This window comes from Bos taurus, chromosome 22 (assembly GCF_002263795.3).
Source record: "Bos taurus isolate L1 Dominette 01449 registration number 42190680 breed Hereford chromosome 22, ARS-UCD2.0, whole genome shotgun sequence".
In the NCBI taxonomy this organism is placed as follows: domain Eukaryota; kingdom Metazoa; phylum Chordata; class Mammalia; order Artiodactyla; family Bovidae; genus Bos; species Bos taurus.
In genome coordinates, this window is record NC_037349.1 from 35882300 (window position 1) to 35897195 (window position 14896).

Consider the following 14896-nt stretch of genomic DNA (forward strand, 5'->3'; position numbering starts at 1 on the left):
TGAACACATTCTCTTAGGAGAAAAGGTCTATTGGTCTTCTGTCCTCAGTTCTCTATTCCTGCCTCCTGTTCACTGGCAGCCCTGGTAATACAAAAGTTTCAGTAAAAGCAAGTGCTTTTTATCCAGGAGGAAACACCCACTAGCTATTCAAGGGGCTCCACATTTGGGTGCCTAAAGCCATGATTAAGGTGCCATAGAAAAGTCACTAGTGTTTTGAGTCTATTAGACATGCAAGGCTTTGTGGTCAGTATTAGTAGATACATTGTTTCTAAATCTCTGGGGAGGAAGGGGATTTACACCCTTGTGGTTGGTCAGGCTCCCTAGAAAAGGGCATGTACTCATAGAAAAATGTTTGTTATGGTACATGCTACAAGATTTGTATTTCTGAGATGGTGACAAGAGGACACGAGCATTCATGAATTGGAGCCAAAGAGTTAGGACTTATCCCTACAGGGTAAAAACATAATGATCGCTTAGTTGTAGGACATACCTTCCTTCCATTTTTAAAAAACATAAAGATCGCTTAGTTGTAGGACATTTTCCTTTCCTTTCCTAACTGTAGGATAGTTCCTTTCATTTTTATGTTGAAATGAAATAGATGGGGTTGACATGGTAAATAGGCAGATGATCTTCTAGCCGGGGTAAAGAAGGTTGCATTAACTGAGGGCCAGAAATGATGCAGGTTTGACTGTGAGAATATCTAGTAGGAAAACAAAATAATATGTAATGTATTTAAATCATATGCAGAGAGGTTTTTCTCCTTGAACATATCTCCAAGAGTGTTGATGAAACTCACCTCCGAGTTTCCAAGCTAGCCAAATCCAAGTCAGCTGCTCATCACCTACTTGTTTGTTTCGGGTACTCTGTCCCCGCTGGACACCATGATGGGAGTGGCACATACCTTATCTCCCTTTGTACCTGCACAAAGCCCAGAGGTATAGGTGTTTTTAGTACTTAAAATTATTGTCTTAAATTTTGATGGTTTTATTTTTTTCCACCCTCAATGTAGGTGAGGAAGCTGAGACTTAGATGGATCAACCTAAATTCTTTAGAGAGTAAGGTGATGGAGTAGGACTCTGAAACTGCTGTTTTCCACCTTAAAAACTAGAGGCTCTAATGTCTGTCCTGGGTTTTCCTGGTTGGTAGAGAACTAGTCCTAGTGGTTCCCAGCATGACTTCCGTGATGAAGTGAGATGATTTTAAGCAGTGTTCTTGATGCTACTTAAAGATCTAATCTAATACTGAGCATATGACTCTCTGTAATTAAAAATAAAATGCTTGTAATTGTGTTAAGGAGAAAGTCTCAGTTTGGAGCTAATAAATCTCTAATGTTTGTTAATCTCCCTTTGTAATGAGAGAATGTGGACTTCAGGCTCAGAGCCTAAGACTCTAGATAAAATGAACCAATTTTATTTTTGTTGTATTTATTTTTAGTTGTTTATGACAGGCTGGAACTGATTGTTCATTGTAGGTAATGCTAAGTGTTTCCTTTTTGAAGTTTTATAACAGTAAAATCTGCTCTTTGTCGTGTACAGTTCTATAGGTTTTGAGAAGTACATTGTCCTTCACCTTCCACCGCAATCAGGATACAGAACTTTTCTGCCTCCTCAAACCCTCTCCACTCCTCCCATTCCCTGGTGCTGCCCCCTTGCAGTCAACGTCAACCATACACTTGGCAACAGCTGGTTTATTCTCCATCTCTATTGTAGTTTTGCCTTTTATAGACTATCACTGAAATGGAATATGCAGTATCTAACCTTTTGAGTCTGGCTTTTTTTTTTTTTTACACTTATTAAAATGTATTTGGGATTAATCCACATTGTTGTGTACATTTAAACTGTTGTTGAGTTCATTGTAAGGACTTTACACTGTGTATCCAATTGTCAATTGAAGCACATTCAGGTTGTCTGTCTGTTTTGGGCTGATTATGTGTAGAGCTGCTTAAACATTTGTATATAGGTTTTTGTATAAATGTGAGTTTTCATTTATTGAGGATAAATATTTAGGAGTATGATTTGGGGGTCCTATGTAGATTTGTGTTTAACTTTTTAACAAGCTGCCAAACTCTTTTTCAAGTGGCTGTACCATTTTGCATCCTTACCAACAATGTATTAAAAAGTTCCAGTTGCTCCATGTTTTCACTAGCATCTGGTACTGTAAGTTTTTTTTTAAAAGCCCATTCTAATAGGTATATAGCAGTTAAGCATTTCTTTTGATCTCAAGATATGGCACAAACCGTGTGCGTGCATGCCAAGTCACTTCAGTCGTTTTCAACTCTTAGTGACCCCAGGGACTGTAGCCTGCAAGGTTCCTCTGTCCATGGGACTCTCCAGGCAAGAATACTGGAGTGAGTAGCCATGCCCTCCCTGAGGGGATCTTTCCGACCTAGGGATCGAACCTGTGGCTCCTGCATTGCAGGCAGATTTTTTACACTGAGCCACTGGGGAAAAATTGTGTGAGTGGTAGGTAACTTAGTGAATTTGGGGAAAAAACATGTTCTACTCTACTGTATCTCTGGCAATTAAAGAATAAAGACTATGAGGTTATCTTGGATATCTAATGAATTTCAAGCAACGTAAACACTTGTTTTCTTAACCTGTAAGCAGATGGAGTGACTATGATTTTTGAAAGTCTGGTTACATTTAGATAAGCAAAACCCAGATGAAGTTAACATCAGATGATCCCATTGAGTATTAACAGTTTACTCTTAGTAATGATCCCTCTACTAGCAGTCTGGCCTTGAGGCCAGTTGGAGTGATGACTTGCCTTGAAACTTAATGGTATTGGGAACACTTAGCAGTAGGAAATAGCATATTAGTGTTTCATTTCTAAAATTTTTTTTCTGGCTTGAACTGGATATTTCAAAAGAAATTCTAGAAATAAGGTGAGAATGCAGATGAGCTCCAAATCTGGTTTTGTTTCTGTAGCCATTTGTTGTTCAGTCACTGTTGTGTGAGATTCTGCCCCCCCCTGGACTGCAGCACACCAGGCTTCCCTGTCCTTCACTGTCTCTCAGTTTGCTTAAACTCGAATCCATGGATTCGGTAATGCTATCCAACCATCTCGTTCTCTGTAGCCGTAGTTTGTGGAGCTTGATGATAAGGAAGGTAGTTTTTTGATTTCCTCATCAAGATTCCCTCGTGCCAGGTACACTGAAAGTTTATGAACCATACAATGTGCCCAAGAAGCAAGCAGCCACTCAAGCTTTGGAGGCAAACTTTTTTGGGTACTGCTAATTCATACTGAGACAGTCAGCAGGGCAGAGCTCAAATTCATTTATCTGGTGCAGAAAAGGCTGATAGTATTCACTTCTCTGGTGCACATTTTGTTAAATTTTAACACTTAAAAAAGACTCTGTGTAAGTGATGAATGATTTGAAATTTAAAAACCAAAATCAGGCAGAAAAATATTGCCACCTTCTCCTAACTTTAGGTCGCAAAGTGTCGGATACGACTGAGCGACTGAACAACCACAACCTATTCATAGCTAAAGGCAAGTAGTGAGGACCTTGATGCTAGCTTTCTATAGTTGGAAACCTTGGGACGTATTATGTGTTGATTCAGTTGGAGCCTCTATTCTTTGGCATGTTCTTGCAAGGATTAAGCTAATATCGAAGTTGTTTGAGTAGGATGCCTAACAATCAGGACTTTCAGGATTATTTTATTATTTTATTCGATTTATAAAATACCAAAACAGCTAACTACAAGCACAGTGGTACAATTCAGAGGGATGTAAAGAAACAATTTTTTTTTCTCCTCCCATTTCTGCACCCACCCTCTTCTGGTTACCGCTGTTAAGGATTTATTCCATCCATTTGCTGCTGCTACGTCACTTCAGTCATGTCCAACTCTGTGCGACCCCATAGACGGCAGCCCACCAGGCTCCCCCGTCCCCGGGATTCTCCAGGCAAGAACACTGGAGTGGGTTGCCATTTCCTCCTCCAATGCATGAAAGTGAAAAGTGAAAGGGAAGTCGCTCAGTCATGTCCGACCCTTAGCGACTACATGGACTGCAGCCCACCAGGCTCCTCCGTCCATGGGATTCTCCAGGCAAGAGTACTGGAGTGGGGTGCCATTGCCTTCTCCGTCCATTTAACTATTTATTAACTCAGAAAACATGTAGCACCCATAGGGCTTTCTTTTCTCTTTTTCAGTAAAATGCAGTGATTATTTTTATACTTTATGTTACTTAACTGTATATTATAGATATTCTTTCTCATAACTGCTTGGGCATCTAACTAGTACTTCTTTACAGAGGAAAAAAAAATTTCCTAAGGGCAGATCTACCATATTTCATTTACTCATTCCTATGTTCACAGGAACTCACTTTGTGTGTGTGTATGTATTTTGGAGGACTGCTTTTGTTTTGATCTTGTTGCTTTTGGTTTTTGTTTTGGCTGCCAAAAGTGATGGCACAAATATCTAGGAAGACTTTTTTCCCAAGATACCATATCCAAAAGAAACATAAAGCTTGACTGTCATTTTTCAAAGCAGATAAGAGGCTTTTAAAGGATGAGTTTCCTGTGTGAGGACAAGATTCTGCCGTTTGACTGTTGTTGTTAAGTCGGTAAGTCATGTCTGACTCTCTGTGACCCTGTGGACTGTTGTTTGCCAGGCTCCTGTGTCCATGGCATTTCCCAGACAAGAATACTGGAGTGGGTTGCCATTTCCTTCTCAAGCAATTTGATATGGTTCTTATTTTTATTTCAAAAGCTGAACGTGCTTTGCGGGCATGGTAGTGAACATAGGACTGGAAACGCCCTCCTGGTTTAGAAATGCACTGGCCAATCCAGTTGCCGCTAGCCACGTGTGCCTCTTTAAATCTAAAGTAATTAACATTAGATAAAATTTCCGTTCAGTTCCTCTGTCACGTTAGCCACATATCAATAGCTACATGTGTACACGTGTTGAACTTTAATGCTGTGCACCTGAAATGTATTTAATAAAAATAATAATAATAACCAGATGTGGCTCGTGGCTACCATCTTAGACTCACGTCTATGAAACATTTCCCATACGGCAGAACGGTCTTTTGGACAACAATGATTTCAAATGACTAAAGTCAGATTGCCTAACTTTCAAATCATAGCTTTCCCCAGCTGAATTATATGTGACCTTGGGAAGGTTACTTTGCTTCTCTAGGTGTCAGCTTCCTCATCTTTAAAAAAGTGAGTATAATAGCAATCCTTCTGTGTTTCTGAGAAAGATTAGCTATAGCACTGTTGATTAACTGTTGAACACTTTACCTAAGATATAGGTAAGCATCAAATAAGTGGAAGCTGTTCTTTTTTCCTAGTGTTCGATTATCTCTTCTTTCTTTTGGAAGGCCAGGGGTGAGCTCTGTTTGTTTGTTCAGACATGGTAGCTGCAAGATATTGTTGCCCTGGTTTCTAGCTGGACCAACGAAAGACGGTATAGTAAGCCGGAAGCAACCTCCATTTGTCAGCCTGGTGGTTTTTTTTAAATACGTTGTCCCTGAGAAACATGGTAGAATTTGTTTTACTTCTCTTCTGCCAGGAAGTAACCCTTCTGGCTTTGTTAGAAGTGTGGTTTGTAATAATTGTACCCACCCCAGATGGCTCCTGAAAAACCTTTGAAATGCCATCTGCCAGGCGTGTGTCCAGCAGGCAGCCTGTCATTCTGCTGAAAGAAAAGAGAGGGCGGGGTCCCCTCCCAGGCCCTTTCTCCCTAGCATCTCTGAATGGGAGCCTGATCATGTGGACCAGGCCCAGGGCCGGTTGCTCAGAGGATAACTCCAGTAAGCTCCTGCTGGCCTGCAGAGAGGAAAGGTTTTGTCTGGGTAGTAAACCCTGAAGGTTTTGTGGGTGGAGATGAATCCTCCCCCACCCCCTTCCCCTGCTGTTTAAAGGCCATTCTAAGCGTATTTATTTCCAAGGGAAAATGGTGTCTGCATGTTTTCATTTTTCCTCTACAATGTACCATTTTCCCCCAAGTTCTTGATTATTTTCAATCCTTTCAGGAAATTAAGTCCCAGAGGTTAATGTTGTCTCAACAGTTACTCTGACAGATTGTTTCAGAAAACATGACTGGAAGAAATGTCAACGATAAGATGATTATAGGAAGGGGAGAAAAAACCAAAATATTGTCTGGTGTGGAAGACTTTAAAAAAACAAACAAACAGATCTTCTGTTTGGTCTTCCTCATTTACCCGCATTTGGGGAGCTGGGAATGGAGGGATGGATTTAGTTAATAGAATTTTGGTATGGAGACTTGAGTGTGAGAGTTGCCATATAGAACATATTTAAGACAGATTCTTTCACAGCAAGTTTCAAAGAGATTCTGTTCTTGCCCTAGACGGGAATTTCCCAGTATGATGCATGCAGACTTCGTGTTTTCCAAATAGCTGGCTGAACAGCTTCTGCACTTGGCTCTGAGACATCACACCCTCCTCCTCTGCTCCTGCTTTGTTGACAGCTGCCTCTTCATCTCCTCTGAGGATCTTTTCCTCTTCTTAGTTTCCAAAAATTGTAAAGTTTTTGTGTTTAAGTCAGACTTCTTGACTGCTTTTTCTATACTGTCTCTCCCCTAGATTCTCTCTCTTGCCTTCAAATGCCAGTGGTTTAGTGATAACTCTCAAATTTAGGGCCCAGCCACCCATCTGTTTTTTGGTTTACATATTCAGCTGTCCAGAGCTCTCTACACCCAAGGTGTCTGATAGGCATCTCAAGCTTTCACATATTCAGAAGTGAACTCTTAATTTTTTTTCCCTTATACACCATTTCCCCATCTTCTTGATGTCTGTAAGTAGCACATCCCGTTTGCCCAGGGATGTGCTACTTATTCTTCTGTTTTTCTTACACACTCCATCAGAGGTTTCTGTCTTTAAAATCTAAACCTAGCCTGGCCTGATGAGTTGATGTACTTTGAACACATCTATCCTGTATACTCTATTACAGCTGTTTAAAGTGTTCACCATTCATAATAGAAATCTCATGGCTTCTTATCACCTCCGTCCTATTGTTCTTGTCTATGCCTTGATTTTTTTTCTCAACTGGACAATGAAAAGAGTGAAAGTGTTAGTCTCTCAGTCATGTCTGACTCTTTGCCACCCCATGGACTATAGCTCGCCAAGCTTCTCGTTCATGGCAAGTTTCTAGGCAAGAGTACTGGAGTGTATTGCCATTCCCTTCTTCAGGGGATCTTTCCCAACCAGGGATCAAAGCAGGGTCTTCTGCATTGCATGCAGATTCTATACCATCTGAGCCACCAGGGAAGCTCAATTATGTATATAATTTGAACTATAATACCAACTCATTTCATTCTATAATAACATAAACTGTGTATCTGTTAGCAGGTACTGAGCTAGGCCTTTTAAAAGCCTTGTCTTATTCAATACACACAACAAACTTATAGGTAGTTTATTGTCCTTATTTCACAGATTAGGAAACGGAGAAACAGCAGAAGCTCAGGAACCAGACAGACCATGAATTCATCATTCCCTTTCTATGTGTACCTCCTCCACAGCAGTATACGGTACTCTTTATGCTTCTGGAGTACCCACTGTATGCCTGACACCCGAGATGTAAATTTAAACATTGTAAAGTACCTCAAGGGTGTCATAGTCTGCCAGGGAAGCAAGAAATGGAAACAACTTAGGAAACAGTTTAAGAATAGACTTTTGGACACTACACAAGCAGGCTTCTATACCAGAAAGTCCTGGTGTGCTGAGCATGACAAGCAAACATTTGTAACATAACTGGTACTATGGGCAATTTGCAGCTTTTTGTAACACTCAGACTTCAGATATTAGAAAAATTGGACTTGTTTAAAAATGTTTTGCTTGAGTAAAATATGTAAGAAGTGTTGACTTCTTGACGTAAGAGAATTCTGGATATCCATTGTAGATGCATGGGAATTCACATGGGCAGGTAACCAGAGACTGTGTTCTGCCATGAACACTGGAGACAACATAAGTTGGTTATGTAATTGCTTTTTAGGGAGAATTAGAACTAGGAGTAAGGGGAAAAATTCCTACTTATTATATTTTTAAAAATGACTTAAAAGCACTATGGGTAAGTGTGCCTTGCAGAGTGAACCCATGTTGGTTGTATGCCTTACCTAACTTAAATGTTGGAGCAGAAATCATGAATTTTGCTTTTTTTTTTTTTTAATCTCCCCTACCATTTAATGTAGATTTCTAGTATGTACTCCGAAATTGCTTATGGTTTCTTTTCTTTTTTTGGTTTGAGTGTAAACCACACTCCTTCACTTTTGATCGAGGTTGAGTGGGCTAAAATGACAGGTCTTTCGCCCAGCACCTCAGCTGGGTGACTTAAATATTCTAGAGGGTCTGTGTTATTTCATAAGAAGAATTGTTATATTTATGAGTCTTTGAATGCATGATGAGATTAATTCAGGGGGAGAATTTTCTACCAAAAGCAGTGTCCTTTTTCTCCTGTCAGAACTTACGGGTGGCCTCTTTTTGCCAAACATATTAATTACATGGAGACACAGCAACATTTTGATCCCTGGGAGGTATCCAGCCACAGATCTTGGGCAATTGAATTTCTCTAGTGATGTGTTTATGCAGCGGGTGTCATTTTCTTCAAAGGGCTTATTACATTGGAAGTTGCCGGATATATTGAGGAACACAAGAATTTCAAGGCCTGTGATAAAAATATAAACCCCTTAGGCTGAGCTTAAGGTGGATAATGTTTTTAGAATTTACTGGAGCCCTAAAAGCTGCTGATTGTGAATGTTGTCTGTATAAAATACAGTTCACCCTTTTCATTCAGTGCATTCATCATTTTTTTCAGTGATAAAAATCTCCCTGGGCTGCCTTGCTGTGTTTGGTTTTCTCTTTCTGGTATTTGAGGGGCCCAGGCTCGAGAGGATGAAAGTCAGGATGCTTTTCTGCTAGAAAGACATTACCTTTGCCAGCTCCCTGTCTCAGTAGGTGGGTCTGTCAGCTTAGGTACTTACTGAACTGGTTATTTTAATTACACCTGGATGGGGCGCTTCCTCTTTCAGTGGACTGATGTTTTCTTGTGCCTTTTGTCTTGTCTGCCACAGGCACAACCCGGTCTCCCAGAGAAGGAGAGGTGCCTGGCGTGGACTATAACTTTCTGACTGTGAAGGAGTTCTTGGACCTCGAGCAGAGCGGGACTCTTCTAGAAGTTGGCACCTATGAAGGTGAGCTGATCTGTATGGCAGCAATGAGTGTGCCTCTCTGCTGGGCACCGCAGAGGATCCTGGGCCATTGAGGCAGAGATGTTCTGTGGACTAGTGAAGTCTAAACATCTGTAGGAGATGGCAGTTCACCTTAATGGGATTAATAATAACAAAATATATGGAATAAGGCTTTGTGGAACTCTTTAAAAATACTTTTGATTTTTTTTTTCCTCCAGGATTTTTCTCCTTTAATTTGTTGATTTAAATGCGGGCACGTGTGAGTGTGGGCGTGTGTGTGTGTGTTTAATATGGGTATGTATGGTATTAGAAAGAAGAGGAAGAAGACTCATAGCATAAAATGTGACGTTATAGGTGGTGGTGTTTTAGTCTCAAAAGGACTGGAATGTCATTTGTACCACCAATTGATGTTTAATATATTTTGGAATAGATGATACATTTTCATGGAATATTTCAAAGCAGAATATTTCAGAAGTATTCAGTAAGTAAGCTCTTTCCTAGATCTATCTTCCACCTGCCTAATTTCCATTTCTCTTTTCCCCAGATACTAAAACCGGTGTTATTCATTTCTGATTACTCTTCTGAAGTTTTTTTTTTTTTTTTTTTTTTAATGTAAATACAAACACATATATGCAAGTGTCCACATACATGTATTTGTTTCATACATGTGTTCTCATATCTTCCCTTATAGAAGGTATATATGCTAGTTGGCATCTTACTCTTTTATATCATGAAAGTATGTCTTCTGAGTCTTTGAGGTTCAGTACTAGAGTGCTTTTTGTTTTCTTTTTTAAGTGAGTAAGTAATCTCCTGAATACGTGGACCATAATTTATTTAACTAGGTCTTTTTGAATAAACATTTTTTAATATTTCAAAACATGACTGTGTTGAATAACATGAGTATAAATCATTTCACATAGGTGAAAGTAAATCTGTAGGATGGGATCAAAGCCTAATGTGGGGAGAAAATTAAACTTACATCTTCTGAAGACAGTGTTATAGCTTGATTGTTTTGTTGAGTGTCATTATTTGAGACAGAAGGATATACTATGATACTGTTAATAACTGGATCAAGTTATTAAGTTTTGTGTACTTTTTAGAAACTCTCAAAATCTGGATTTATGGGACGAACACAGTGGCATTTTGCAGATGAGATTTAAAAACAAAGGATGAATACAAAATAGACTAATTTTCTTAGGGGCATTATAACTCTGACGTGATAATTGCTCTGTTTCAGGGGCACTTTTTGCAGTGGGGACAGGGAAGAATGTTAACTTTGTGCCTACTGTTCATGTCCAAATTTTGAATATACATTTAACATTAGGTAGATATTAATGAGATTCCTGATTGTGAATACAAGAAGATTTGCTTTGAGTATTGCTGGTTATCCATTGTTGTGAAAGTCGCTCAGTCATGTCCAGCCCTTTGCAACTCCATGGACTGTAGCCTGTCAGGCTCCTCTGTCCATGGAATTCTCCAGATCAGAATACTGGAGTGAGTAGCCATTCCCTTCTCCAGGGGGTCTTCCCACCCCAGGGAGCGAACCCAGGTCTCCTGCATTGCAGGCAGATTCTTTATCGTCTGAGCCATCGTTATCCATTGTTGTAGTTTCCTTGAAGTATTGGGATTTGACTGGGGGTTGGTGGGCTGGGAGATCTGAGAGTGCCCCAAGGAAGAATGATTTGTTCAGACTGGTTCATATATACAATGGAATATTACTCAGCAATAAAAAGAAATGCATTTGAGTCCGTTCTAATGAAATGGATGAAGAGTGAAGTAATGACATGGATGAAGAGTGAAGTAAGTCAGAAAGAGTGAGACTAATATCGTATATTAATGCACATATATGGAATCTAGACAGATAATACCTCTGATCCTATTTGCAGGGTAGCAAAGGAGACGCAGACATAAAGGACAGACTTTTGGAAAAACTGAGGGAAGGAGAGGGTGGGATGATTTGAGAAAGTAGCATTGAAACATATACATTATCATATGGAAAATAGATAGCCAGTGGTATGACACAGGGAACCCAAAGCTGGTGCTCTGTGACAACCTAGAGGGCTGGGATGGGAAGGGAGATGGAAAGGCGGTTTAAGAGGAAGGGGACCTATGTATACCTATGGCTGATTCATGTTGATGAATGGCAGAAGCCATCACAATATTGTAAAGTATTTATCCTCCAATAAAAAGAATTGACCTAGTTGTGAGGTTAGAAAAGGGATGGGGGCTCAGTGGATATACCAAGAGCTTCTTCAGTGTGTTCTTTTGTAAATGTGAATATGGTTAAAAATTCACGTGGCTAAGAAGAGAGCAAGTGTTGGATCCTCTTTGCTGTAAGAAAGTGAGTTGTCCTGTCTGAAATCACTTATTATGACCATCAGAGGAGCTTTAATCCAGAATATAAAAAATATTCATTTGCATGTTTGGAGAGGTTAAGGGTCGGAGTGGCTGTGCAAAGCCAAAGAGTACTTTGTTGAAAAAGAAAAGCATGTGATTAGGTAACAGCATATCAGGGACAAAAAAGAAAATCAACTCATTTTATTGAGGTGTTTATGTTACAAGTGGTACGTAGGTGGAGTCACTTTTTTCCCCATTAGTTTTATCGCTTTGACAGAGGTAGCTATTATCCCCAGCTTTTTCGATGAGGATGCTTAGACCAGATAGCACTTTGGGACTTTGTTAAGGTTGTGCAGCTGGTTCCAGAAGGCGAGAGCCAGGAAACAGACCCGGCTGTTGGATTTTTAGATCCCATGCTCTTTCCTGGAAATGCCAAGATGATACTGATGTAACTAAAAAGTTGTGATAATAGACCCTTAGTACTTTCACCCGACTTCTTGCTGGGCAACAACAGGAAAAAGTTTTTCAGAAAATGTCTAGTCATCCGTCTTTCTGTGAATGTCATTCAGTTATTTTAGAGTTGAAATTCTCATGCTGCATATGGGTCCAGTGTCTTTTAGCCTTTTACCTGTGTTCTTCAGCATTTTGACCTTTTGGCTGTATGATTTCCCTGCTGTACAAGACGGCTCCTAATTTTTTGGTAGCAATTGGAATGTATTGTATTGACTTTCATAAGGTGAAAGCAAAATGGAATTTTTATGATATGCCAGATAGTGTTACAGGAATAGGGCTGGAGAGATCTTTGTGAGCCCCTCTGGGCCCCCTTAATGGGGATTCTGTCAATTGGACACTAACAAGCCTGCAGGCTGGGCTGTGGCCTTGCCAGAGTTTAAGTGTCAGCCCCTTTGCTGCTGAGCTGTGTGCCCTCTGGCAAGTTACTTAATGCTCCATGTCTCCTTTTTCCCTTCGGTAAAATGAGGATAATAATAGTGCTTTCTCATAGGTAGGATTAAATGAGACAATAATTGGAAAGGGCTGAGCACAGCGTCTGACACACGTAAGCTCTCCGTCAGCGTTAGCTCTTATATTTACACACACGACTGGCCCCAAATTGCCACCCTGTTGGATGGATTCTCTTCTCCTTCTCCTAGTCAGTAAACTAGTGGATTTACCAGTAAAATATCTTTATTTACTTCCCTAGGTACTCACTGTCTATATCCCTTGCTCACATTTTTTCCCTCTTGTCCTGACCTGGCTCCAAAGAGGAAAACACCGCAACGCAAATCACTCTTCAAAGCAAGACTTTTAAACAGCTTGAAGTAAAAGTAATGAATATACACTATGAAATTCTTTCTAGAGTAAAGAACTTAAACATCTTTAAGTCTGAGTTGATTCTCCTCCTTCTCACAGGAAACCTCTGTTAAGGGTCTGGTGCAAAGATTCAGAAAACGTAGACATAAATGGCATAAACCTAAGTATTGTTGTCCGTCGACTTAACACATCCTGGAGATCTTTCCAGTTACCCCACGCAGTTCCACCTCATTCTTTATAAATGCTGCAAAATATCCCATTGTATGAATTTATATAGTTGATTTAACTAGCCCCCTGCAGGTGGACATTTAATATGCCTCCTTCCCCCACCTTTTAATGTTTTGTAAACAATACTGCTGCGAACACCTCTGTACAAATGTCTCACTGTACTGTTTTGAATGGATTTATAGAGGAAATTCCTGGCAGTGCAGTTTTAAAGGCAGCCCTTCTGTGCCTACATGGTTCATTTCAACATTTTCCATGGCATAGGGTGTGATGTATGGGGCAGAAGATCAAAGTAGCTCTGCCTTTGAAGGTGCTTATGCTTCATAGTGATTTATTTCTGACAGTGTTTGTTCAGTATATACATGATGAGTGCTTTTCAAAGTGCATTATGTATAACAACTCACTTAATTATCCAGTAATCCTATGAGCTGAGGACAGTTTGTCCCCATTTTACAGAAGAAGGGTATGAGGCCCAGAGATGCCCACTGTCTTTTTTAACTCCACATGGTGAGCCCAAGATAGAGCTGGCATTCAAACCCAGGCTTATCTGGCTCTAGGGTCTCTACAGCTCCTCAGTCTTGGGAGGCAAAATAATTTAAACAGCTTCTAGAGAAGTGATGAGTGCTCAGAGAAGAGAACTACAAGAGTGCTCCATTGACGCTAACATTAGGGTCAGTCCCCTTGAAGAAATGGACTTTGATCTGAAGCTTGTCAGAGTATCTCATGAGTTCAGGTGTGTTAGCACCGACCCTAAAGCCTGAATCTCGAGAAAGCAAATGCAGTGTGAACCAAGAAAAGGTCAGAACGTGTGTGCTAGAGATGGAAGATCAGGGAATCATTTCTTGCTTCCTGTACAACCAATGCCATCCAACAGGACTTTCTTCAGTGATGAAAATGTTCAATATTCCGAGCTGTCCAACACAGTAGTCACGGACCACATGTGATTTTTGTGACTGAGAAGCTGCATTTTAAAATTAATTTAGTTTAAACTAATTTAGCCTTAAATAGTCCCATGTGTCTGATGACTGCCATATTTTCTAGGGCAGTTCTAGAATGAAAGCTTCTGCAAGGATGGTTGAGGACCTACTCAAGAAGATCTTTCTCTTCTCCGTCATCTGACTTCAGAGAGCTAAGGTCATCTTTAAGAGCTAATCTCCTTTTGGAAAACATAGTTTTAAATCCTCCCAAAGAGGATGTCACTACAGAGGAGAGGTGATCTTCTTTATGTACATTCTGTGACATATATAGGGCAGACAAGTAGAGTGAACCAATAAAGCCTCAAGGCCTGATAACCTTCTGAATATTCTTTCAGGTCCAGTATTTGTTTGGGGTTTAGAATTTCAGGGTTGTAAAAGTTTAAACTGAAAGGCAGTAGAGCTCATCTCTTCAGAAAACAAAACCGAGGTCCAGAAAGAGAATGTCTAAGACACTAAAGGGAATTGGGGACCAAATCTGGCCAAATGCCTTTCACTAAGGTCATGTCCCAGGCAGGACTGAAATGCTCATCTTGCCTGAGTCTGCTGCTTGGAAATGGATACTCTTCCTGTAGACTCTCTTACTAGTTTGTGCATGCATCCATTTAACCATTAATGATAAAATGTTTAGCAAAACCAGACATGATTGTTGTCCTTAGAGGGCTAACAGTAGTCTGTAGCTCCTAGTAGACTGTAGCCTGCCAGGCACCTCTGTCCATGGGATTCTTCAGGCAAGAATACTGGAGTGGGTTGCCATTCCCTTCTCCAGGGGATCTTCCCAACCCAGGGATCGAACCTAGATCTCCCACAGGCAGATTCTTTACCATCTGAGCCACCATTTTTAAGGCAGTGTCGCATTATTATATCAACGGTATGAAAAGTTTATGTGGACTTGCTAAT

General features: G+C 40.3%; 1 protein-coding gene across 25 annotated transcripts in view; it reads left to right on the plus strand.

Annotated features, from left to right (window-relative positions):
- MAGI1 (membrane associated guanylate kinase, WW and PDZ domain containing 1) overlaps nt 1–14896 on the plus strand; it is a 644187-nt gene that overhangs the window by 503423 nt on the left and 125868 nt on the right. For all 25 annotated transcript variants that reach the window (XM_059880041.1, XM_024983171.2, XM_024983156.2 and 22 more), the window contains exon 3: nt 9033–9152. In XM_059880041.1, coding sequence (XP_059736024.1) covers nt 9033–9152 — 120 coding nt within the window. The remainder of the gene's footprint in view (nt 1–9032; nt 9153–14896) is intronic.